The sequence below is a fragment of the Octopus sinensis genome, unplaced genomic scaffold (assembly GCF_006345805.1).
Source record: "Octopus sinensis unplaced genomic scaffold, ASM634580v1 Contig10964, whole genome shotgun sequence".
Classification (NCBI taxonomy): domain Eukaryota; kingdom Metazoa; phylum Mollusca; class Cephalopoda; order Octopoda; family Octopodidae; genus Octopus; species Octopus sinensis.
In genome coordinates this window covers 1-26,505 of record NW_021832231.1, presented here as the reverse complement: position 1 = coordinate 26,505, position 26,505 = coordinate 1, and the positions used below count along the sequence as shown (strand labels likewise).

Below are 26,505 nucleotides of genomic sequence, written 5' to 3'. Positions count from 1 at the left end.
CTTTACTGTAAAGATTTAACGGTCATTGATGCCAATTTGAGAGGGTTGAGTGTACGTAAATGATTCCGAGTCAAAATGTTCCTATCCGGATCCAAAAAAAGCCATTGGTGAAACTTCTAATTATTACAAATCTATCGCTGTGACTGGATAAATTCGAATCACATTACTATCCGCCAGCTGAAATAATAAATATTTTGTCGAATAATCCCGTAGAGGTAGTTTTACATTTATTTATTTAATAGATTAAACACTCAAATGGGGAGAATTCTATAGTCGGCATGGACAGGATTAAAAAACTTAATTAAATTAATTATTTTTGTAGTTGTTAATTCAATAATCAGTTTGTTTGAATCCCCTCCCTGCTTGAACCCACTGGGATCGATCGGGGGGACGGAAAAAGGCCTGACGGGATAACTGTGTTTCCTTTCAACAGGGGAAGCCTCTCACCTGGGATGCCACGTGTGTGGACTCTTTCTCGCCTCAGAACCTGCTGATGTCGGCCTCCGCTCCTGGATCTATTGTCACAACCGCGGATGCAAAAAGATGCGGAAGTACTCCTCACTTACGGAGAAGTTCCAATTCCTTCCATTCGCGGTTGAGACTTCCGGTTCCTTGGGCAGTAAGGCAATCAGCTTCGTTCAGGAGATCGGATCCCGCATGTCTGCCATCACAGGCGACGCCCGCGAATCGAGATGGTTTTTCGAGCGGATATCCCTTGCGATAGTACGCTCTAATTCTTTCTCGATCGCGTCGGCGTCGTCGGCTTAACTTGTAGTTATTGGTTGGTTTTCATTAAAAAAAAAAAAAAAAGTTTGTTTGAAGTCTATCGATAAATTGACAGATTAACATTAATTGAAGGTCAGTGTAACGCGCATCCCATACGTATCATTTGGCCCATGTCACATAATACCCCTTTTAAATTTTTTTTAAAATCAAACGAAAATAACCTGATAATTAATTAAAAATAACTTGATAATGGAATTAATTCGATTTATTCAATTTTTTTATCCATTTTTTGATTGAAAGAATTTTCCAAAGAGTCGGCAAAAACCGGATCACCAATTTTTCCGAATCAATAACGTATTTTATTATAATTATACAATTTTTTAGGTCTACCATTTAAAAACAAATATTAAAAATTCATGAATTTTTATTATATAAAAATTTTTTATATGAGTCATATTTTTTTATACGACTTTTGTGTACATATTTGGATGATTCGTCATTAAGATCTTTAAGTACGCATTTGTATTTATCAACCTCCGATATTTCATATATAGTGGAATCAATCTGATCGTATAGGGGGTATTTTCGGTTATTTGGATTCGCATCAATATCATTTCTCAATCGTCCTCGTTACAAATAACTTGCCTTTCTACTTGACCCTGAATCCATGGTGCTTTAGGGAGTCCACTTATTTGTATGATTTTCAGATCATTACACATTGTTTCAATACATTTGTTCTTAAATTCTTTCCCATTATCCGTCTGTAAAATAAATGCGGGACCAATCATGTAAAAAATGTTCTTTAATTTTCTAGTAATTTCCTCCGCTGATTTCCGCCTGGCAAGTTTTACAACTGCGAATTTAGAAAATGAGTCTATAACCACAACCAACTACAATTTATACAAAATTAAATTTGTTAACTTGTTTATCGTTTCTAATTAATCATTTCCCCCAGTTATTATAAATCGTCACGCTCCGGCAGCCAGTATCGCGTGCGTGTTGCCACGAAGAACTGCAATTCCGATACGTTGGCGAAGCCAATACCCCTCGCGACTGTCCCTCCTTCGTTTAGCCAGCATCGCCCCAATTTCCTTGAGAAATTCCGCGGTTTTGGATCCCACTACACCAGACGTCTCTATCGAGATAGGAACAAAACGGAAAAGTTTTCCGATCTCCAAATACTTAGATATCTTCGCCTTTTCTGCGCATTAGCGGCCCAACCGGGCGAATGAATATTCCGAAGAATCATGGACTGGGAGAACGTGTCTACGCACGTCGCATCCCATGCGAGTGATTTTCCCTGGGAGTACGGGAAAAGAGTTATCCCATCGGGCCTTCTGCCATCTCCCCGGTCAAGCCCGATGGGTTCCAGGTTCCAGGTTTTTTTATTTTAAAAGCATTATTTTATAATTTTGGACCTCCTAAAATATTACAATTATAAAACACTAAAGACTTAAAAAATGAGAAGGAAAAGTAATTTAAACAATAGATTTTAAATCTAGGTCAATTATCAAAAAATCTAGGTTACAATATGAGTCAAGTGTGTAACACGGTAGTATGGGTAACGCGGATGCTTCGTCACATTAAAAGTGTCCTATTCGAAGAGTTTGCTTACGTTTTATTATGTTAGTTGTATTGATAAGTTAGCGACTGATTTGACAAGTGAAAAATGTAAAAATGTTTATTATTTGAACATTTATTAAAATACTAGCTCGGCAGCTCGCTTCGCTCACCGCGACCTAGCTCCTGCGGAGGGCCTGTTTCATCAAACAACTATAAGTTTATGTAGATGTATAAAACTACCTGGTTTAATGTAACCCTATTCTATCGCCTGTTGATAAACGATGTTTGTCGTCCGTCCTTCCTTGGCATATATGAATAAATTTTCTCTTCTGCCTACCCTCGAGCATCCCACATACAGCTGTCCATGTGAAAAGCACTCACTCTCTAAAAATAACCCAACTACCTTTAATGACTGTCCCTGGGCCTTGTTTATTGTCATTGCAAAACTCATCCTCAAAGGAAATTGCAGCCTTTTAAATCTAAATGGTAATTCATCAGAAATTATCGGAATTCGTGGAATATAAACATCATCACCTCTATACTTACCTGTGAATATCGTCGCCTCTATTACGTTAGCCATTAAATTTTTGATAACTAACCTCGTTCCGTTGCATAATTTAGGTGGCGCAAGATTTCGTAATAAAACCACTGGCGGAAATGGGGCAGGCAGAGTAGCAGCAGCCAAAAAAGCGACACACAAAAAAGATTTAATTAATTACCTTAAGGTGCCCGTTTTTTCTTCAGCTTCGTTTTTCTTCCTTCGGTTATCTATTTAAAAAATTATTTTTGAATAATAAAAAATATTAGGAAAAAAGAGGCATACAGAAAATAAATTCTATCTTTACGAAAAACTTATTTTCTTAAGGTCGTCTTCCCTCCTTCGGTTATCTATTGAAAAAATTATTTTTGAATAATAAAAAAGTTTAGGAAAAGAGACATACCGAAAATAAATTCTATCTTTACGAAAAACTTAACTAAATAGTGAATATTTTTACGCAAATTCTTCAGATTGCGCTGTCAATTGGTAGGTAAATTGTGTTAATGATTGTGCTAATGTGGTTTCAACTATCAAAGTGTTTTTCAAAATCTGTTAATTGCACACTCTATTCAAGGTCGTGCGTCAATTGGTGGTAAATTGTGTTAATGATTGTGCTAATGTTGTTTCAACTATCAAAGTGGTTTTTCAAAATCTGTTAATTGCACACTCTATTAAAAGTCGTGCAATCTGTGATTGCACATTCTGTCAAAGTCAAATATGATAATAGCTTTAATTTTGATTCATGGTCGATAATGATATATGCATTTAATTTTAAAGAGAAAAACATAGGATGAATTGAATTTCTTTATCGCGAATAATTGGGAGTTCATCATTGTCAATATTCTCGCTGTCGTTTTCATCAAGGATATTCTTAATATGTGAGATTTTTGCCTGGAAGGTTTTAATGGACCTCATCATGAATGTCGAGGACATTCGCGTTGTTCATTTTAATCAAAATGCAGAAAATAATTTTTTGATTTTTTGGCGGGAGGTTTTAAGGACCTCATCATGTAAGTCGAGGACATCGTAGTTGTTCATTTTAACCAAAATGCAGAAAATTTTTTTTAAATTTTTTTTTGGAGGGAAGGTTTTAAGGACCTTATTATGTAAGTCGAGGACATCGTAGTTGTTCATTTTAACCAAAATGCAGAAAATTTTTTTTAATTTTTTTGGGGGGAAGGTTTTAAGGACCTCATCATGTAAGTCGAGGACATCGTAGTTGTTCATTTTAACCAAAATGCAGAAAATTTTTTTTTAATTTTTTTTTGGAGGGAAGGTTTTAAGGACCTCATCATGTAAGTCGAGGATATCGTAGTTGTTCATTTTAACCAAAATGCAGAAAATTTTTTTTTAATTTTTTTTTGGGGGAAGGTTTTAAGGACCTCATCATGTAAGTCGAAGACATCGTAGTTGTTCATTTTGACCAAAATGCAGAAAATTTTTTTTTTATTTTTTTTTGGAGGGAAGGTTTTAAGGACCTTATTATGTAAGTCGAGGACATCGTAGTTGTTCATTTTAACCAAAATGCAGAAAATTTTTTTTTAATTTTTTTGGGGGAAGGTTTTAAGGACCTCATCATGTAAGTCGAGGACATCGTAGTTGTTCATTTTAACCAAAATGCAGAAAATTTTTTTTTAATTTTTTTTTGGAGGGAAGGTTTTAAGGACCTCATCATGTAAGTCGAGGATATCGTAGTTGTTCATTTTAACCAAAATGCAGAAAATTTTTTTTTAATTTTTTTTTGGGGGAAAGTTTTAAGGACCTCATCATGTAAGTCGAAGACATCGTAGTTGTTCATTTTGACCAAAATGCAGAAAAATTTTTTTAAATTTTTTTTGGGGGGAAGGTTTTAAGGACCTCATCATGTAAGTCGAGGACATCGTAGTTGTTCATTTTAACTAAAATGCAGAAAATTTTTTTTTAATTTTTTTTTGGAGGGAAGGTTTTAAGGACCTCATCATGTAAGTCGAGGATATCGTAGTTGTTCATTTTAACCAAAATGCAGAAAATTTTTTTTTAATTTTTTTTTGGGGGAAGGTTTTAAGGACCTCATCATGTAAGTCGAAGACATCGTAGTTGTTCATTTTGACCAAAATGCAGAAAAATTTTTTTAAATTTTTTTTGGGGGGAAGGTTTTAAGGACCTCATCATGTAAGTCGAGGACATCGTATTGCCAATTTGAAGTTGGTGTGCACACACAGACAGACAGACAGACAGACACACACCATACCATTTTATTATTAAGATGAGGCAAAATCAGAAACTGTTGCAATCTTTAGTAACAGAACGCATAATTTGAAACCAATATCCATAGCCATAGTCAAAGGTAATATTCTGGCTATCTGCCAATGACAAGTTTTCTCTAGTCTTTTTATTAATAAAATTACGCGAAAAAAAAATTTGAAACCAATGATAATTTCTAAGCCAAAAATTCTAGAAATTATGCCTATAGATACTCCATCTGCTCCTATATTTCACAAAGAGTTTAGATGACCTAGTCTATATTTATGGATTCGTTGACTAATTTTGATATTCAGCTCAAAAATAAAAAACAATATTTACTATTGATTAACAGCTGCTCTAAGCATTGTATTCCGCCGAATTGTGTATGAATAGAAATATTTTTTTCATTTAACAAATACTACGGGGTTACTTCAATTAATTTATATTGGCATTATAGAATCTTTCAGATTACTTTTATTAGACCCAAGTTAAACTATTTGACAGAATTATTGGAAACACAAAATATTTCTGTTTAGAATTCTTACAAGTTATTGAATTTAAAAGATACGGCCATTTCAAAAAATGGCTTTGGAAAACGTATCCGAAGATTCGATCTGGAAGTGTTCCAAAGTTTTTAAATAACTCTAATAACGAAATTCCGAAAATAGGCGGTTCCCCAGACCAGGTAGGAAACAATTAACGTGCACGATCATACTTAGTCGTAAATACCCGTACCCATCCGAACACGGCAGTTAAGCGATTACAGGCTGTTCTAGTACTTGGCTGGGTGACCGCCTGGGAACAACAGTGTCGTACATTTTTTATTTGTTCGTCTTCTTCTCCCTATAATGTTGATAAATGATAAATTTACGTCGGAATAACTTCTAAAAGTTATAAAAGTTTCTGCACGCTGTTTTCGCTTTGTTGTTCTCTGATCTTTCATGAAGTTAGATTAATTACAATTTAAAGGTACGCTGTTCGGACGGCTGTACGCTGTTCGCTTTTGAATCCGGGAAACAGCTCGTTTGGGACGGCTTGTCCCGGCTCGTCGGCCGAGAAGGCCGAATTTGCAAAACTATCGAAATATGTTGATTTACTCGATCGATTTTGCTTTTGGGCAATTGCTGTCGAAACCTGTGTTTTTGGGGCCAAGACGCTTGCCATCTCAAGAAACTTGGACGCTTGTGCACCCACCGCTCCAGAGATCCGAGGGAATTTATATTCCTCATTCAAAGGATCTCGCTGACTGTTTTACGCGGGAATTGTCTTTCAATCCTGCGAGCCAGTTCATAATAGCTAGTTTTTATTTTTTGTTTTCGTTAAAAAAAAATTTAACTATTAAAAAAAATTTAAAGGTAATTGTTACACTATTTTAAGAGAGACATAAATTTTTCTTAATTTTTAATAAGAAAGTACAAGGCAAATATAGAAGAAAAACAATTAGAACTATTTTTTATTTTAATAAAACATAAATAATTTTTTTGGTTTACTTTAAGCATTTTAAAGAAAATTATTTTCTCATTGTTCTTCTTTCTCAATGACAAAATGGTTTTCTCTTCTTATATTCAAATTCTTTATCAAAAACGAATGGCAAACGAGTCAGGCGAGTCAAGCAACAAATTAATTTGTTAATGTAGATTACTTTTATTTAATGCTAGATGTCAATATTACTTTGTTACTAAACCTGATGACTAACAAAATACATTGATTGCTTCGAAAATGGAAACTTATGAGTCATATGTTATGACTAACATGTCTCAATTTGATTTAATTTGATTAAATTTGAAAATCATTAAAACATGGCCATCAGGGAGGACTTTTTGCTGACTCCCATTTTTTGACAACCATGAATTCATTTCCTTGTTAGGTTTTCTTTGCAACAAATCTCAAAAATGTCGCCAGGGCGCATCATCCGATCCAAATAGATTTTCGAAAATCTTTTTTTGCTGCCAGCAGTCAAAAAGGCATAAAATATTCATTGAATATTTTTATTATTTAAAATTAAAAAAATGAATATTTATGAACAAGTCTTTAAATATAATAAAATTCTATATTATCATAAACTGTCGAAAAATGTTTGTTGAGAAACGAGGTTTTGCTGTTTTAAAAAAACCCTTCTAAATTAGATGGAAGAACAGAAAAAGTTTTCCTTGATAAAATCACAAGCCGAATCACAAAGCTTTGTTATGGTCTAAACGAGGATCATATAGACCCGGTTATTTGCTCGAATTTATTTTCCAATAGGCTCAGGTGACTCTCAAAGTGGTTAATGGCCTTTACTCAGGTGTAAAAACCAAAGAACTTGACAATCTGGCTGCAGAGACGGCTGCCACTATGACCACAAAACATCCCGATTACGCAACATTAGCTTCGAGAATTGCAATATCTAATCTACAAAAAGAAACCAAAAGCCAATTTTCAGGCACAATATTATCTTAAAATGTATCAGATGCGGTTGATGAGCTCTACCATTACATCCACAAAGATACATCGAGACCATACCCTCTTGTGTCTGAAAATCTATATAATACAGTCCAAACCCATAAACAAGTTTATAATTGATGTGATTAAAATAGACCATTAACGACGCAATTAAAGATGAGAGAGATTTCAACATTTCTTATTTTGGATTCAAGACATTAGAAAGGTCTTATTTGATTAAAATTGATGGGAAAGGTAATTTTGTCGTTATATTTCAGTCATTGAGAGACCTCAATACATGTACATGCGAGTGGCCATTGGAATTCACGGAGAAGACATTTGTTCCGTTCTTGAAACCTATAATTTGATGTCTCAGCAGTATTTCACTCACGCTTCTCCTACTCTTTTCAACGCAGGAACTCAAAACTCTTCTCTTTCGAGGTTTCTGCTTAATGTCAGTGTAAAATCAGTTGTTTTTTGGTCGCAATGAAGGCAGACAGTATTGAGGGAATATATGATACAGTGAAGGAATGTGCCCTCATTTCCAAAGGGGCTGGAGGAGTCGGAATCCACGTACATTGCATAAGATCTACGGGAAGCTTTATTGCCGGGGTAATGAGCTCTGATGATTTTCAGACAAATGGGAGGTCGAATGGACTGATTCCGATGCTCAAAGTGTTCAATGCCACAGCCAGGTACGTCGACCAAGGCGGAAATAAAGTTTTCTGGAATAAAAAATGATTAGAGGCCGGGGGCGTTTGCCGTTTATCTCGAACCGTGGCATGCGGATATTTACGAATTCATAGAACTTAGAAAGAACACAGGAAAAGAAGAGATGAGGGCACGAGATCTATTCCTGGGTCTATGGATCCCTGATTTATTTATGAGGAGAGTCAGTGATGATTTGATGTGGTGTCTAATGACGCCTGACCAAGCCCCGGGCCTTTTTGATTGCTACGGGGACAATTTCGATAAACTTTATGAAGAGTAATTTAAGGATTTGTTTGAATTTGTTTAGATATGAGAGGACCGGAAAGTATGTTAGAAAAGTAAAGGCTCAACATCTCTGGCGGGCTATAGTTGAGGCTCAGATTGAGACTGGGGTGCCTTATATGCTTTATAAGGATGCTATAAATATAAAATCTAATCAAAAAAATCTCGGGACTATCAAATCGAGTAATCTGTGCACAGAAATTGTCCAATACAGTGCTGCAGATGAGGTTTGAGAAAATGTTGTTCTACTAATAGACTGCGGTGTGCAACCTTGCTTCTATTTCTCTTTCGGCTTTTGTGGTCAATGGAGTTTTCGACTATGGTTTATTAGAGTATATTGTGGGTGTCATCGTCAAAAATCTAAATCGAGTGATTGACATAAACCACTATCCAATCCCCGAGGCGAAATTGTCAAACTTAAGACACCGGCCGATCGGGATTGGTGTACAAGGACTAGCTGACTGCTTTTGCATGCTAAGATACCCATTTGATAGCGAAGAAGCCAGAGAAGTAAATATTAATATATTTGAAACAATCTACTATTCCGCACTGAAAAAAAGTTGTCTCCTTGCTCAAGAATATGGGCCATATGAGTCATATCCCGGGTCACCAATAAGTCAAGGAATACTGCAGCATGACATGTGGGGTGTTTCTGATAGTTCTCGTCATGATTGGGCTGCCCTCCGAGCGGATATTGCTAAGTATGGAGTGAGGAATTCTCTTCTTATCGCACCAATGCCAACGGCAACGACTGCTCAAATTTTTGGAAATAACGAGTCGATTGAGCCTTTTACTAGCAATTTTTACACTCGTCGTGTTCTGTCGGGGGAGTTCCAAGTTGTCAATAAGTATCTCCTCAAGGATCTCGTCGATGCCGGTCTGTGGAATGACGACATGAAAAATGTTTTATTACACTTTAATGGGTCTGTACAGGTTGGGTTTTTTGTGTTTTTTAATTTAGAACATTTCATCGATTCCCGAAGAACTCAAAAATTTGTATAAAACGGTGTGGGAGATCCCTCAAAAGATAATCCTAAAAATGGCTGCTGATCGGTCTCCTTTCATAGATCAGAGTCAATCCATTAACCTCCACATTGCTGAGCCAAATTATGGGAAAATTACGAGCATGCATTTCTACGCTTGGAAACTTGTTAGCTTACTTTCTACAACTTGATAGGGACTAAAAACGGGAATGTACTACTTGCGGACAAAGCCTGCTGCCAATGCAATACAGTTCACTGTCGATAAGGCAAGAATCAGATCCAAATTAGCTGCGGAAAATAAATCTTCGTCATCTAGTTCACAACTACCGACTGACAGCGATGATATTCAGCAAATGGAAACATGTAAATTGCTTGGAAATGGTTGTTTCTCGTGCTCAGGCTGATTGTTTTTTCTTGGTTTTTTTCATTGGATTTTTAATTCTCCAATAAACCTCAATCTTAAAAACTTATTATAAGTCACTAGCACCAGTATTTTGTCGCTTTGGTCGCGTTCGAAACCTCAGCCGTAGGAAGGTGTCTCACTACGTCTTTGAAAGTGAATACGTGAATGCTCGTGGGTATGGAAAAGTTGTCATTCTCCGCTAGAGCGTTCAAGCAATTCACCCCGCAAACAAATGATTTTTCTTTTAATATTTTGTTTCCTTATGAAAAATTAAATTCATTAAAAATTTTGTTCCTTTATCATATTGGGGTCACTAAAAACATTGATTGAATTCAACAAACAGAATATTTTGAATTTTTAATTCATTAAGATTAGTAGCCTACTTTTATGGCATTTAAAATTTTGAAACTTTAATAGCATGTGACTTTTTATAAGATTATTCGCCAATGACTATTCAATTTAGTCTGTTGAAAAAACATTTTCGTTAGAGAACATTCGAAATCCGAATTATTACTAGATCATTACTAAGAATACACTATCCATTAAAGATATAGAACCGTGTTTTATACAATACGTCGATTTCAAGGACAGTAAAAAAATATCTTACTGATTTTGCAGAAACCGAAATTGTCAAGACAAATTGCTATCGAGGACAGAATTGATGCTTTGGAGAGAATGGGGGAGTTTAATATGTTGTTAGAGGGGCTATCTCTGGGTACTAGGGTCGAATAGGGCATAAAATTATACGTTTAGAAATAATTTTAAAAAATAAAATGTAATCACTGATTTATGTAATATCAAATTTGTGTAAATTAAATTATTTCATCATACAAAAGCATTTTTTATAATTTCAAGGCACTTCAGTTCTACAGTCATGCGAATACGCTGATTCAGTACATTTGTCTCATTAACATGTTTAAAAACCACAATTTCCTCCAATCCATATTTTCTCTTATGAATGTAAATTCCATTTCCAGCCGATCCAGGGACGCTCTTTGGTGTCCCAATGTAATATGGAGTTCTGGTCTTGAGCGTCCTGAACAGATACCAGCCATCCCTAACTGCCTCGACAGCTCTGATGGTGAGGACACTCTCCTTTTTGTCCCAGGGGAAAGTATAAGATAGTTGTGCTTTGGAACATGGAAAGATGGACAGCAAATCCACGTTGTTATCTATCGGTGGAAATGCTATTCTATTTATTGGATTCTTAAGTAATTCTGATAAATATTAATTTATCATAAATAAACCAAATGTAAAGAAGTAGGCTAGAAATAGTCCTAAAAATGAGGAAAGCATTTTTAAACGGAAGGATATGTGCATTATATACATTCGACAAGTTCCGATATAACAGAAAAAATTATTATTACCAAATTAAGAAACATTAACTTTCAATGTTGTTAGAAATTTTAAAACTAGACAAACACTGCAAATAAATTTAATAATTATTTGAAAGTCTTGTCAGTTATTGCATTAAAGACCAATGCAATAAAAATTAGATTTTTAACAAATAAAAATTTTCTAATTTTATAAAGTTTGTAAAGATTGGCTTACTTCTAAAATTGAAAGTAAATATATGTTTTTATAACTACTAAGATTATAATTTACAATATATTATAAGAAGGTTTTAGCGTCATTTTAATTAAAAATGGATATTTACCCAAAGACTTATTATTATAGCCACAATGAGGTGATGAGATATCTTCATTTAAACCTGTGTCATAAAATGTGGACTCACATATTCAAAGAAACTGAAGACTTACTTAGTTCAATCAATGATAACAACTGAGAATGTTGAGATGGTCGAGGTAGAAAAACTTCACAAATACGACCTCATCGCTGGAGAGTTGTCTCAAATATACAACGCGAAAGTTAAAATTATTCCTATTGTTTTAACTTGGGACGGAATTGTACGTTCTACAAGTCATATATGGATGTTTTGAATGTGGATATAATTCCGAGAGCATATACTCAATCTATTGTATTAAAGAAAACCCTTGAAAGTATGTTAGTGGAGCACCGAAATGGGATTAACTTTAAGCGAGTGATGTTAGTGCAGTCATTCACTTCCTACAACGAAAATCTTTACGACTGGTCGAAAATGACGGAATCGTTCTTATGGAACAACAATTCTGATCAGATTGGTGATGCTGAACACAAGATTGCAGTTAAAGAAATAAGAAATGGTTGAAACAAATAAAAATAAACTAATACAACAATCAATTTAAATAATTTTATCCCGACTTATCTTTTATTGCATATAAACCTTAAGGTAATTAAATGTAAGTATGAAAGTCAAAAGAAGAAGTACTTTGTTTTTATTTTCAGAGTCATACCACCATTGGAATCTGTATATTCAAAACGGCTCGATGCACGCAGAGTATATAAATAAGAACGTTTTCAGGTTCCGAGCAAAAACAAAGCAGCTACTTGAGCATACCCGCTGCTTTTTGTTTTCTCGTCTCTATACATTCGATGAAAAATCCAATTTGATTGACATACTCCAAGATATTTTAGTTTCGCAGAAATTTTTATGTCGCCCGTATCCACGGGTTGATTTATTTTTTTGCCTGTTGTGATCTAGCTGACTGTGGTTTTTTTCCCTTTATAAACTTAGACCACTATTATGTCACTATTCTTTTATTTTTGCAATATGAGATTCTACTTTTCTTCACGATACTTGTTTATTCATCCCTGCGCCACGAGGGATCGAGCGCCGAGAAAAATCATCTAAACTTTCACTTTTCTTAAAATTTTAAAAAATTGAAAAACTTTTATAGTCATGAATGACTGTGTTTGTGCCAGAAATTCATCTTTTTTAAGTGGTGTTTCGTTTATTGAAGAATGAATAGTTGGGCTAAATATGAAAGTGCTTCGCTTAATAAATTGGGTACTTTTCTATTTCATGAATCACGAAAATAGGCACTAAATTAATTAATGAAAATTTATTTGAATATTAGAGGAAAAATTAAAAAAAATTGAGCTGATGAGCCTAATAGGCCTATAGCTCTCTGCACGTTCACAAAAGGTTTCTAATAAACAAATAAATTTTTATTGTAAAACAGAAAGAGGAAACAACAGGATTAAGACGGTAGACAGGAAGAGACGATAGCTTAGAGAAATCGAGTTCTTTTAGAGAATGCGCTCGATTTTTATGTAGGGAGCAGAGGTTAGTTAGTCTTGAGATTCATTGTTGAAAGTTAGGGGATTCACTTCAATTTTCATATTAAAATTCTTTTTGGTTATAATAATTATTGTGACCGGTTTTATTTTGGACCAGGTTTTAGGATGTTAAGCCTATTAAGAAATAAAATTTACTGCGTCAAACGTTCTGAAATCTGCGATGTAATTAAATCATGTGTTGAGTGCCAGGTAATATTTTTCATTTACAAATAGTCAAAAAATTTTATGTGTACGAAGCCTAGTATTACTCCAATTATTGCGAAAAGACCTCGAGATAGATATCTCGCGGATCTCGTAGATCTAAGGAGATATTCTAAAATAAACGATTCATATTCATGGGTTTAAACTTTATTTATATTTAAGTTGCTCGTCTTAATCAATTCATTTTCAAAATTTGCAGTAGTCGAATTATCTAAAACAAAATCTGCTGAGGAAATTTCTCAACTTTTTTGAAGATTTTTTACACATACGGACCTCCAGTCATTCTACATACAGACAATGGATTGGAGTTCAAAAATTCAAAGATGGAGGAACTTGCTGGAAAATTCAACATCAAGCGAGTATTCGGCAGACCACGATGCCCGTGGATTCAAGGACAAGTAGAAAGGTAACTAATTTTTTATATAAAGATTTAATCAATCAATCAAAAGATGGATATCTTCAACAAGCAATTCCAATGGGAGATTTGGGGAATATTTTAACATTCTCCAAAGTATTGTATATGATTATAACACAACGCATCATTCCACAACGAAAAATATTCCATTCAATGTTTTTATGGGAATAATAAAAAACGAACCCATATTAGAAACAGAAATAGATTCCATGATTGCTTTCGAGGGAGGAGAAAATGCAGAAGAAAATGATAATTTCATACATGAAAACAGAACTCAAAATATCAGGGAAATGAGAAAAGAAGTGTTAGAGAACATACAAAAAGCTGGAGAAAATATGAAGAGAAAAAGAAGGTGGAAATTCGATGAAGAGGAAATAAATATCGGTGATCAGGTGATATTGAAACCTGACTTTGATACAAATGTATCAACAAGAAAATATCCTCTTTATGATAACGTTGTCTCTGAAAAGTTTTGGATTGTTGAAAAGGAAGAACAGAATTATACACTATCAAAAGGAGAATTAATTAAAAATGTACACATATCTAGGTTAAAAAAATTGTAATTTTTACTTTTTGTTACTAATAAGAAAACATAACTTTAGCTTAAATTAGGATTTTAGTGTTAGGGTTAAAATTTTGTTAGGGTTAAGGTTGAAATGTTTAGGGTTAGGGTTGAAATTTTGTTTAGGGTTAAGGTTAAAATGTTTAGGGTTAGGGTTGAAATTTTGTTTAAGGTTAAGGTTGAAATGTTTAGGGTTAGGATTGAAATTTTGTTAGTTTAGATTAAGATTTTTATAATTAAAATTAAATTAAGTTTTTTATGGTTCGGACAACTATTGCAAATAGGGGTTTTAAAATTAAATTAAAAATTAGGGTGTTTTAGAATTAGGATTTTGGGTGTTAGGGCTATTATTAGAATGTATATGTGTTAGGGTTATATTTTTAAATTTTTAATTAATAGAATTATATTTAGTTTTTAATTTTTTTGGAATGGAAGACCAATTTTTAAATAAATATCGTAACGGCAACGCTGTAATTATCAAATTTGTTGATTGGTTGGTTAATGCATTCTTCCATTTTTTAAAAAACAAAATGAAATCAAGAAAAAACTATATAAAAGTATAATTTAACATTAACTAATATATTTTTAGTGGAATAAAATTTTTATTATTGATTTTTTTTCTCGGTCCAAAATAAAACCTGGTCCAAAATAAAACCTGTGACAATAATTATGTTTTAAATGAAAATTTTAATAACTTAACTGGAAAAGTTCCGAGGAAAAAAATTAACCTGAAAAAGTTCTGAAAACACTTTAAGGTTGGAAACCACAAGTATTCTTGAATTTTTACCTAAAATAGAATCGAGCCAGAAAGATGGACGTTAAGTCGGGGAAAAGAATTATTAATTTATATTCTCGGATCTGCGCGTGTGACTTCCTCCACAAACGGACAATGTTGATGCCGAGAGCAAACTCAATTAGCTGATCTTTCAATAGGAAAAATTGAAACAAATGATGATTGTTTAGTTAATTAATTGTATGGAAATTTTCATTTTTATAAAAAATATTCATTTCGTCAAATTGAACCGAGTCTTTAAGATACAACTGTGCTTCAAAAAACATCTGATCTTATTTTATAATGATATTGCAAGAGATTGGGTTGAAAAATAGATTTATGACTGACATTAGCTCAATTAACTCGATTGAATCGTTTATTAGTGAAAGATTGGTTAATGCGTAATTAGTTTGCTTTAACTACACTTCATAAAGTTTTTTGAATATGAGGCATCTAATGGGGTTCCCACATATGTTGTATGATCTTTCAATAAGAAAAAATTATAATTAACCTTTAAATTCACAAATAAATTGATGCTTAGTAGAACAGTACTCGGTCGCCCACGATCCATAAATACCCTCTTTAATTACGCAGTTCTTAATATTGTAATTTGTTTGATCTCTCCAACTGTAGAAGACCCGAAAAAAAATTTTATAAACATAACTTGAGTTGTTTCATAAGAATTGATATAAACATCATGATTTTGTATATTATCATAACCAATAAAAATGTCATTATTTCCATAACTTTGACGTATCTTATCTGCAAATATTATTTAGAAATGTATCTACTTAAAAATTCATCCTTCTTTAAACTGTCACTTACGGCAATGATGCCTCCTTTTTGTTTGCAATACGTTTTTGCTTGAAAATATGTTTTTTCTGTTGATACATATGTATAGCATGTAGAATTAAAACATTCTATTAATTTTATGATGTATTTATAATAATACTGGGAACTGACATTCGGCCGAATGACCAAAGTAATAATACAGGAGTAAAAATCATTTTCAAATAATTGTAAAGGCGTTTAAATAACAAGTATTTATGGTCAATGAACAATAAATAATTCAGGAATAAACAATTTTATGGAAATTAAAAAAATTACTCGAAAATGAACAATCTAATTCAAATATATTATTTTACAAAGTTTAAGAATTCGATATAATTTTAAACTTTCGCGTTTTTTGAGCTCTCTCTGTCTTCTCTGCAGGTTCATTGTGAGAAAAAACATCTTCCACCTCATAAAACTCTTTTGAATGTAACTCGCTTAAATTATCCACATTCACTTGTTCGAGTCGAGATATTACAGAGAGATATTCCGAATTTTGAAAATTTAGAAAATATATATTGTTTTCAAGTTCAGCGTTAAGGGATCTTAATAAATCCAATTCTCTAATCTTGCAGTAAAATTCGTCATTTGTACATTTCAGCTGAGGGCATTAGAACATTGTGGTGCTGAAATACACCTCAGTCAAATGTAATTGTGCCTTGAGGGTGTCATTTTTTCCCACAAGAACCGGACATCACAGTGGACTTGAGCATCCTGAACTTGCTATTAGTTAACTGCTTTTAAATGAGATTAAAAAACCATATTTTGCTGTTGTAGAGAATTAACACACTCACTAATTTCATCCTTCTCAGGATTTAAACGGCTGTTTGACTCATAAATTGACTTTCTATCTAATTTTTTGGACTGAGTAAACTTTCCTTCCAATAAACTTTCCAATTTATGAGTAAGCTGCTCATGAAAATCCATTTGAGCCCACATTTGATTCACGAGACACGTTTTTTGTTCTTTAATTTGATTAACCTTACTTTGTAACCGATGGACAGTCATTTTAAGGTTATTAGAGTCTATTTGACGTTCTTTAACGACTCTATGCATTTTCTTTCTTTTTTGCTTCATTCAATCATTGATTATTAAAAGAGAGGCATTCTCAGAACTCGTTTGGTCTCTCCCTGCCACTGAAACGGCAATTTGTCTTAATTTATTAGAAATAAGTTTTTAAAAATCTCCTTTTAATCGAGCAGTGTCCTTTTTGTCACATAAAAACTATACCACATAAACAGGAGCACCAAACCCTATCCCTTCTCAAGCTATAAGAAATTTTTGATTGATTGTCGAGAACCGACATTGGAAGTGTTGATTTATCACAAAATCAAATATTATAGATTTAATTATTTTAAATTAATTATCAAAGGTAAGAGGCGGAACCACCCCGGAGACGGAACCCAAAAAAACTTTTTTAATTTTTTCTTTAATTAAAATTGTACGCTAAAATATACGTTTTTTTTTAAACTCTATTTTACTTTTTCCTCGATGAGATACCAATATCCCACTTATACAACGCAAACTAATAATTTATTTTTAATTTAGATAATCTGCACCCATGATCCTCGGGAGGCGAACTGGCTAATGCAACGGCTCTCGATTGCCATTATCCGGGGAAACAGTTTGGCAATCCGCCAGGCTACATATCCACCATAAACATAATTCTATCTTTTCATTGATTATTATTGATTTAGATAATCTTGATATGTGTATATTTGTGAGTTCTTCCCGAGTTTCCTCATTTTTGATAGAATAGAAATGACCATTATTTCTAAGACTGTACATGTTTTTGCAGATATTCCGTCATATAATAGGAACTTTCTTCTATTTGCATCGATGTCGTTTCTTAATCTCGCTGACTCTTCCACAATGATGTCTTCTTCATCAAATTTCCATCTTCTGGTAATTTTTTCGCCCGCTTTTTAAGATTTTCAATGACTTTGTAATCAATTATAGGTGTAATTAGAAGTTTAGATGCTATTAACAGTTTAGAATACAAATTAAATGACTTAACTTGCCTGTCAAAAAGTACACTGTCCGATAACTTTACAACTTCTGGTGTTTCTATTCCATATAGTTTAGATGCTAATGAAATAAAAAGCTTATCTCTACCAAAATAGTTAGAATTGTGCTCAGCCTTAAAATTTTAATCAATAAGTTTACCTCAATAGTTTCCATCTTTAATTCAGCTTCGTCAGTTGCAAAGAACCTCAAAAGTTTCCCTTTTAAAAAATAAAAGCTTTTTCTCCGTCAAAACTTCTTCTGATATTCAAGAAACTTCTGACGAGAAAGCGTTCTTTCTTTGCCAGTTCTTTGTCTAAACAGGTGGAATCTTTATAAATCTTAATTTTATAAAGCATTTCTTTAGATAATCCAAAAAACCATTGTAACGTGTAATTTTATTGTAATTAATTCGAGGATTTACGCGATCGATTTCGCTTTTGGACAATTGCCGTCGAGACTTCCTGTGTTTTTGGGGCCAAGACGCTTGCTCATCTTAAGAAACTTGGCCGCCTGTGCACCTACCGCTCCAGAGATCCCAGGGAATTTATATTCCTTATTCAGAGGATCTCGCTGGCTGTTTTACGCGGAAATTGTCTTTCAATCCTGCGAGCCAGTACATAATAGCTAGATTTTTTTAACAATTTTGACAATGCAATAAGCAGTATTGACATTAATTATTGATTTTTGCGTTTGTCTACCCTGTGCATGATTTCCATGTAAAATTCCGTAAAGTCTCTCAGATTTAATCTGCAGAGTAAGATCCTATGATCGTTGTTTGTCAAGGCTCCTCCATACAAACGGGAGTTGCCTAATAATCGCTTCTGCGACTGCTTGCACAAAATATTATCAATTTGATTATATATTTTTCGTATAGAAATCATCAAGCTTATTCATACAAGTCGATAATCTTTGCGCGTGGGTCGCATAAACGTTTATAACAGTCATAATTGATTTCTTCATACGTGATCTAATATCAAGAGCATATTTTCAAACATATAGATGTAGGCATATACCAACACCTAAACTGTCGTTATCAAGTTTTCAACTAACCGACAGAAGTAAGCAAGCATTAATCAATGCTTCAAATTGTGACTGCGAATCACTCCTTAAACAAGTAAGTTTGGTTAAAAAAATTCTAGAGATCTGTAAAAGACTTACACAAAATGGTATCTTAGTACTTCTGAGAAGAAGTGGGAACCGGAATCTCGAGTCCTCTGTCCTGATTCAACAATTATCATTAAATATAAAAAAATAAAAGTAATGTAAATTTTCTTATACTTTTGTAAGATAGATATAATTGATAAGTATAAAATTTAAATTTATAATAATTATTACTGTGCACTAAAACAAACAACCCTGTTTTTAGTTGTCAGAATTTCTTGGTCAATTTTTGTTATTTTGTGTGCGATACTTACATTATTTTGGAATTTCAGAATATCAACTCGTTTGGCGTAATTTGGAGACCCAACGTAGATAAGAGTTTTCTTATATGCGTCATTCCCTGACAAGTTATCCCACCTAAAAATTGACAAGTCACGGATTAGTTTTCTAAGCATGAGTAACTTAGCACATCAGCCCGACGGAGAGGTATAGCAGTGAATGTGACCCGAGTGAGAAATAAAATTATCTAATGTTACTCTCGAATATCAATGACTAGACAATCCGGATAACAGGCTTCGTCATCCGCACGTCGTAGGACTATATAAATCATTCGGAGATGCTTGAGGAATGTTCTGTCCACACAACATGCCTTACATGGACTGCCGAGTGTGCAGTAACTACTCCCATTTCAGCAACCGCGAAGATTTGTACCATTTGAGGTGATCGACAAGTTATTCCGCGAAAACAATTCAGTCAAATCCGAACTTACTTGAGCACTAATACATTTCCCTGCCACATTTGGAATAAGCTGCAAAAACTGTGGTACGAATCGTTCTACCAAGAACTCCGGTCACACGGAAAAGAGTTGAAGGCTGTGGCAAAATTCAGACTGAGAAAAAAGTACCCCCCACCCCGGACTGTGTGGAATGGGGAAAAGTTGTCGTACAACTTGCCACAGAAATCAAGGAATTTCCTCGAGGCCTTTTTCCGAAATAACGAATTTGCATCCACGGACGAGAAGGAGGAAATGGCCAAGGCGATGGGGATGACCGAGTCGCAGGTCTCCAATTGGTTCAAGAACAAAAGACAGAGGAAGAGGACGAATGAGCGTAAAGGGTATTATTATATTTCATTCTTTCAGAATTAGTCGTCCCAAATTGGTGGAGCAGTCATTCGTCTACGCGGGTGGTCCCGACTATTCCTTCAGAGAGGATGGTCGCGAGGGTGATTACAGGCCTGACTTGTTCTCTGATGTACTCCCCCAGGACTACTACGGGGAGGACAATGCACAAACATGCGGAAATGAGTACTACCTTGGGGTGAATGACGACTTTAGTCCTTGGTAATCACTCAGTCTGACTCTTCAGTTACCACAATACATATTACATGGAACAGGAAGCAAAATCCTTCAATACTCTGTCACAGTGGATAAACGTGATCCCCGACCACGAACAGAGGACACCCAACTCTTATAATCCTCTGTGTCAGTCACACCAAATAAACGTGATCCCCGATTACGAAGTGTACAAAGATCAAAAAATTAAGATTTTGGAGGCACAGCGACAGCCGAGGGAGGGATATGAGGAGTGTAAAGAGAATATAATTAACCATGACGTGGGGGGGATTAGCCCAAATACGTTCAAACAAGCGAAATATTTTTAAATGACAGTTGTGATATGTAAATTTGGTAAATCTTAACTATACTAATAAAACATCCGAATAGCCACTCTAATCCGCCCTCAAAAGTTGAAGAAAAAATCATTTCCACCACCATTGTGGAAATTAAATTTGAATCCCCCGGGAAACCCACCGTGGAATCCCTCAAAGCCGGAAGAACCTTCTTCTTCGGCGAGAGGGTCAGTCCCACTGTCGTACTTCCTACGCATATCTGCGCCTCAATCGAGCATGGCTAACCCGGATTACTCAACACCTCCTTCGCGTCCGCAATATCCTTGAACTTTGCCTCCGCCACTGTTTTATCGTCCCCTGAATGCCTGTCAGGGTGCCAGATCTTGGCCAGTCGACGGTAGGACTTGACAATGTCACCCTTCGAAGCACTCCTGCCACATCACACAGACTTGAAGACCTGGGCAATTCGAGAATCTTGTAATAATCCCGTTTAGAGGCCTGCTTCCTCATCTTCTGACACCTCTGAAGGGCCTCCCGCACTCCCTCGTAGTTTGGATGTTTGTCCGACACTGCTCGGAAATCACTCTCGGCTGCATGTCAACACACACTGCACCTTTATCAAAGTTCCCCAACAGGAGATGTGCCTCCCCTCGACTGAAGAGTGTCCCAACCAAGCCTGAATCAATTTCCAAGACTGACGAACAACTGGCCACTGCTTGTTGGGCAGTTTGGGCATTCTACGTGACATGTGATGGACTACTTTGGACTGACACAAACAAAGGACTTGACTGGCCTGGAATGCCACTGCCTGGTTGTAGGTGGGGAGTGTGATCGTGTGGGCCACATCAATGCACTTGCCCCAATCAGACTGAGATTTGGCCCCCTCGATGGTCCCCCACATCTTGTTGAGTTTGTTGACTATTTTGTAGTGTCTCATGCAATCCCGATTGTCGGGGTCTGTTCGAAGACAACCCCGAATAACCCTGTCTCCTAGATAATAGCAATTACTGGAGAGAGTCCTCCCAATCCCCGCTTTCATAAATCAGGAAGGACAATCGGAGTACTGCCTCCATGTCCTGAGGCTTGAGCACCACGACCTGTCGATAATCGGACACTGCCCTCTCAAAGTCTCCCCTCGCAATGTAACTGGCAGCCCTCACTTGGTAGAGCACGACCGAGTAAAGACAATTCTAAGGTAATCAACAAGGAACTGCCTTGAGAACAAATCCCAGTTTGTCAATGACTGAGTTGTGATCATTCTTGGCAGCAGCCTTGAGAGAACCATTCACTGCCTCCTCCAGTTGGCCAATGAGGGCAATACGGTCATCCACTGACTCCCCCAGAGACTTCTACTACATGGTCAGAGGAATGGGAACGAGTGTTTGATAGTCCTTCCTCGCCTCTTCCAGATTGCACTTTTTGGTGAGGAGATCAGCTCGGTATGTTAATGCCTGGCTGGTTAACAATCACAACTGTTTTCTGGTGAGGATTTATAAAGAGGAGGTCATCCAAGTCCCTCATCATTGACTTGTGCTGCTTTGTGGCTCGGAAAGTAATCATTCTGCGGAACAAATAAGTCGAATTGGCGGGATCCAACTCTGCTGGGTAGGACACTCCTAGTCATACCAATTGCCTTGTTGAACGAGTTTATGGCTTTGCTGTATTCGGACGATGCGAATAATTCAAGTCCTTTCATGTAATTGGACTCGGCCTCCCAATTAGCCGTTAGGTCTATTGTCCAATATTTGGGGAATACAGTTTATAAACACACAGACGGGGAGAATCATAAACCAGCAATACGTGTAATTCTTTTATTATTTTGTCCATCAAAATAATGCAAATAGTTAATATACAATTCATTCTATATACTGCCCTCTTATTACAAATGAATATTGTTAAAAAAGTGCATAAATCATAACAACAGCTATGTAGCGGACTCACTCTGAATGGTCCACAGTCTTCGATATAAACTGTGGGGATTGGAGATGAGTTGCCAGTGAGTGCCCTGCTCACACACCCTCCCCTCCGAGATGACGAATATCCGGTCGACATGCATAATGGTGGACAGTCGATGGGCAATCACCAGAGTTGTCCGCCCCGCCGTGGCCACCCTCAACGACCTGGCAATGCTCTGCACAGTTAGACGCCCCCACACCTGCTCTGTCAGGGAATCCAGACTGGACGTGGCCTCGTCGCACACCACAATCCTCGGCTGTCCCACCAGGGCACGCGCAATCGCTATCCGCTGTTTTTCCCCCCCAGAAAGCTTCATGCCACGTTCCCCCACGACAGTCTCGTACTTGTGGGGGAGACTCTCGACCAGTCGATCAATCTCGGCGAGTCTGGCTGCCTCGGTGAGGGCCTCCTGACTGCCGAATGGGTCTCCGTAGAGGATGTTGTTGCGGATGGAGTCATTGAAGAGTGTGCAGTCCTGAGGGATGACCGACATTTGAGTGCGCAGACTGTGAAGGGTGACCGAGCGGATGTCCTGTCCGTCGATGGTGACCCTCCCCCCCACTGGGTCGTACAGTCGACACAGCAGTTTGGCGACGGTGGACTTGCTGTGAATGAGAGGAGGAGTGTCACCCACAGCCACTCCCCCCGACGATGGCCGCAGATGTGCCCCCGGGAATGTGGAAGGACAGTCCTCTGAACACATCGGTCGAACTGTCGTAGGCAAAGTGGACGTCCTCGAAGGAAATGGACGAGTCCCGAAGGATCAGTTCGCGTGCAGAGGGGGAATTCTACGGATGTGAGGGAGTGGCCACCCGAATGACTGACTGCATCGAAAGGAGGGCGAAGAGTGCCTCCAAGTCGATGGTGGCCTGTTTGAGGTCACGGTAGACAGTCCCCAGGAAATTGAGAGGCATGGAGAGTTGGAAGAGGAGTCCATTGATCATAACAATATCCCCGATGGTGAGGAGTCCTGCAGTGAGGGACAAAGCTGACCCTGCTCGACTTGAGTGAGACTGAGGAGCATGATGGCAGTCATTCCCGACGTGATGATCAAGTTCTGTCCGCAGTTGAGCAATGCCAGACTCCACCACGTCTTGACTGAGGAGTCCTGGAATTTGCTCAATGTTTTGCCATAGGAGGCCGTCTCCAGTTCCTCGTTGGAGAAGTACTGCCGTCATGAGGGGAGTCACCTTGATGGTCTCGATATTGAGGAGACACTCCACCACTTTGTTCCCCGCCTCAGTCTCCGACTCGTTCATTTTCTTTCTAAACTGGAGACTGTGAATGAGAGAGGAGGGGCACCGCCACTGAGTGACTGCGAGAGTGAAGACAAAGTAGGAGGCAATGCAGGAGACGCTGGCGATAGCAGTGAGTGTCCCACATTTGTATTTCTGGATTAGACCAAGTCCCAACCAGAATGCCGGCCACAATGCACGTTTCGAGGAGGAGAGGGAACATGTTGAACACGACGTGTGTCAAAATGACTTGGATGGCTCTACAATTATCAAACGAGGGTGACCCGGAGCCCCGTTGGATGACTCGGGAAACAGCCCCCGTCTGCTTATTGGCGTGGTAGGACATGTCCAGGTACATCAGGTGACGGAACACCTTCTCGTTCACTGTCTTGATGGCCTTGAGGGCCACTTTCGAGAATATGGCCAGGCGGAGGTCGGAGAAGACCTGCGTGCACACTCGCGTGAGGCCATCTGCCAGTCAGGAGGGGGACTAACACAGCACGACGAGGCCGGCCACAGTCAATGTGCAGACGGTGGCAATGTTCTGGTCGTTGAGTCGGTCGACCACCAATTTGAAAATGAAGGGGGTCTGAATGGTGGTGATCTGCCATTATATTCTGCACTACTTTGGCCGCCAGCAGACACCCGACAGCCCCCACCACCCTCGCCCGCATTGCTCTTTCTTTCGGCCACACATAGGGCACCAGTTTGCGCACTATGTACAGCAGGTTTATCTGGGAGGGTGTCCTCCTACTGAAGGAGACAGTCTGCTGGTGAGTGAGTACATTCCACAATCGGCCTTTATTGCCCATCCTCGTCCAAACACTCAGTCCATACATTGCACACTACTTAATACAACCCACACATAAACCTCCTAAATTAGCCTCGTTGATTTTTAAATTAATTAAATAATTTGTAGCGTGATATATTCGTGTGCTTGTAGTAATGGCTCATCGAGTGAACATTGAAGGCAATTGCAACATTGGAGTCTTTTCTCTGCTAACCAACTCGTACTGTCTCGTGGGAGTCGGGTCCTCTCAAAATTTCTACAGCAAGTTCGAATCCGAGCTGAGTGGGTGCATGCCAGTCGTCCACTCCTCCATTGGCGAGTGTCGGATTGTCGGGAGACTGGCAGTGGGCAACCGGCGAGGTCTTGTACTCCCCCCCGCCACCTACGACACCGAAATTCAGCACTTCCGGAATTCCCTGCCTGACTGCGTGGTGGTGACCCGCGTGGACGAACGACTATCCGCCCTGGGGAATGTCATCTCCTGCAATGACCACGTGGCAATAGCACACCCAGACTTGTCTAGAGAAACAGAGGAGGTCATTTCCGACGTGTTGGGCGTGGAGATCTTCCGCACGTGTCTTGCTGATGAACTGTTGGTGGGCACATATTCCGTGCTCTCAAACAAGGGGGGAATTGTTGGCTGCTCTTCTGACTGTGTTTAGATTCACGCCTCCTCCAAGGTTGAGGAGTTGGATGAACTGTCTTCCCTCCTCCAAATCCCTCTGATGGGGGGCACTGTCAATCGTGGAAAGTTGGCTGTGGGGGCTGGACTGGTGGCCAATGACTTTTCTGCCTTTTGTGGACTGTCGACCACCCCCACCGAGATTGGACAGATCGAGCGAGTTCTCCAATTGCAGACGACTGCCTTCATGTTCGCCGGGGGGGCCGACGATGGTTTGAGGGAGGCGTTGTTGGAGAGGTTGTTATTTATCCACATTTGTAGTGTCGATGTTAGTCTCAGTCGCAGAACTGCCTGATTTGTTTTTAATCTTTATTGTGTCCTTTTTTGTATTTGTCCTCTTTTGTGTTAAGTTGTTTTGAGGGGGCACTGCCGTAGAACATTAAGCAAAACTTCCCCGACTGCCGTTTGATTTTATTTTTCCAGTATGCATTTTTAGCACACTATTTATTGATGTTTGTCTTTATATAAAAGGGATTTAATTATTAAAATAGTGTGATATCTTTTGTGGTGAATGTCGACTCCAATCAAATACAGTCAATTCACCAGTCTGTTGGCATGTCTGAGGGAGGCAGTCGACGTGGCCGTAACCGGTATTCGACCAACTCATATTCATAGTCCGTGATGCGTTAGGCGACAAAGGCCAAGTAAATACAGCGAGTGCATATTCTAGGAGTTGGAAGGGACTGAGGAGGAGACTATAAACATTGACCCAACAATCCTGGACACTCTTCCTCACAAGGTTGTCAATTATTGGGTATTTCGAGCTGGCGGAGTTGAGTCGACACATTAGTTGCATCAGTCCATTGTTGGAGGACTCAGTCTTGTATTGTCATTTGAACGAGTCCCTCAAGAATGACGTTGGTCTATTAACTACTTGCTCAGATTGCATTACTCAGCAAGCAAGTCAGCTCCCAGGAACTCTCACTCAGCCAGGCTGTCAAAAAACAGGAGAAATTAGAATTGGATTTTAACAAATTGACGGTTGGGTGTGTTTACATGTTCAGACGAACCGTTCTGTGGTGGACGACTCCCTGGAGAAGGACCTCCCGTCGAACTACGAGGTGACTCGACTAGTTATGGTAGAAGATGGAGTTCCTGCTTGTGCAATATCGAGAGAGGATAATCGAGTTGGTCCAAATCAACGAACGTCTCAAACTCAACCATGCCAACGAAGTCGAGTCGATGAGATCTGCCCACTCTTTCGAACTGCAGGACCATTCGGACATGCTCAAAGAGAAATATGAGCAGAAGATTAGGAGATTGGCTGACTGTCTAAGTTAGTGCACTCATTCTG

General features: G+C 37.7%; 2 protein-coding genes and 2 pseudogenes across 2 annotated transcripts; all 4 read left to right on the top strand.

Moving 5' to 3' along the window:
* Positions 1-5,751: 5,751 nt before the first annotated feature.
* LOC115228769 lies at positions 5,752-5,869 on the top strand (annotated as a pseudogene).
* Positions 5,870-7,955: 2,086 nt separating this feature from the next.
* Positions 7,956-8,697, top strand: LOC115228768 (annotated as a pseudogene).
* Positions 8,698-8,725: 28 nt separating this feature from the next.
* LOC115228699 (ribonucleoside-diphosphate reductase large subunit-like) lies at positions 8,726-9,466 on the top strand (the record flags this gene model as incomplete). The annotated part of the gene is made up of 1 exon (XM_036498998.1): positions 8,726-9,466. A coding segment is annotated over one exon (741 nt), but the record flags the coding sequence as incomplete, so codon positions are not given.
* Positions 9,467-24,672: 15,206 nt separating this feature from the next.
* LOC115228762 (eukaryotic translation initiation factor 6-like) lies at positions 24,673-25,191 on the top strand. Its single transcript, XM_036499015.1, has one exon. The coding sequence runs from the start codon at positions 24,685-24,687 to the stop codon at positions 25,189-25,191; it is 507 nt and encodes a 168-aa protein (XP_036354908.1). The 5' UTR covers positions 24,673-24,684.
* Positions 25,192-26,505: the final 1,314 nt, after the last annotated feature.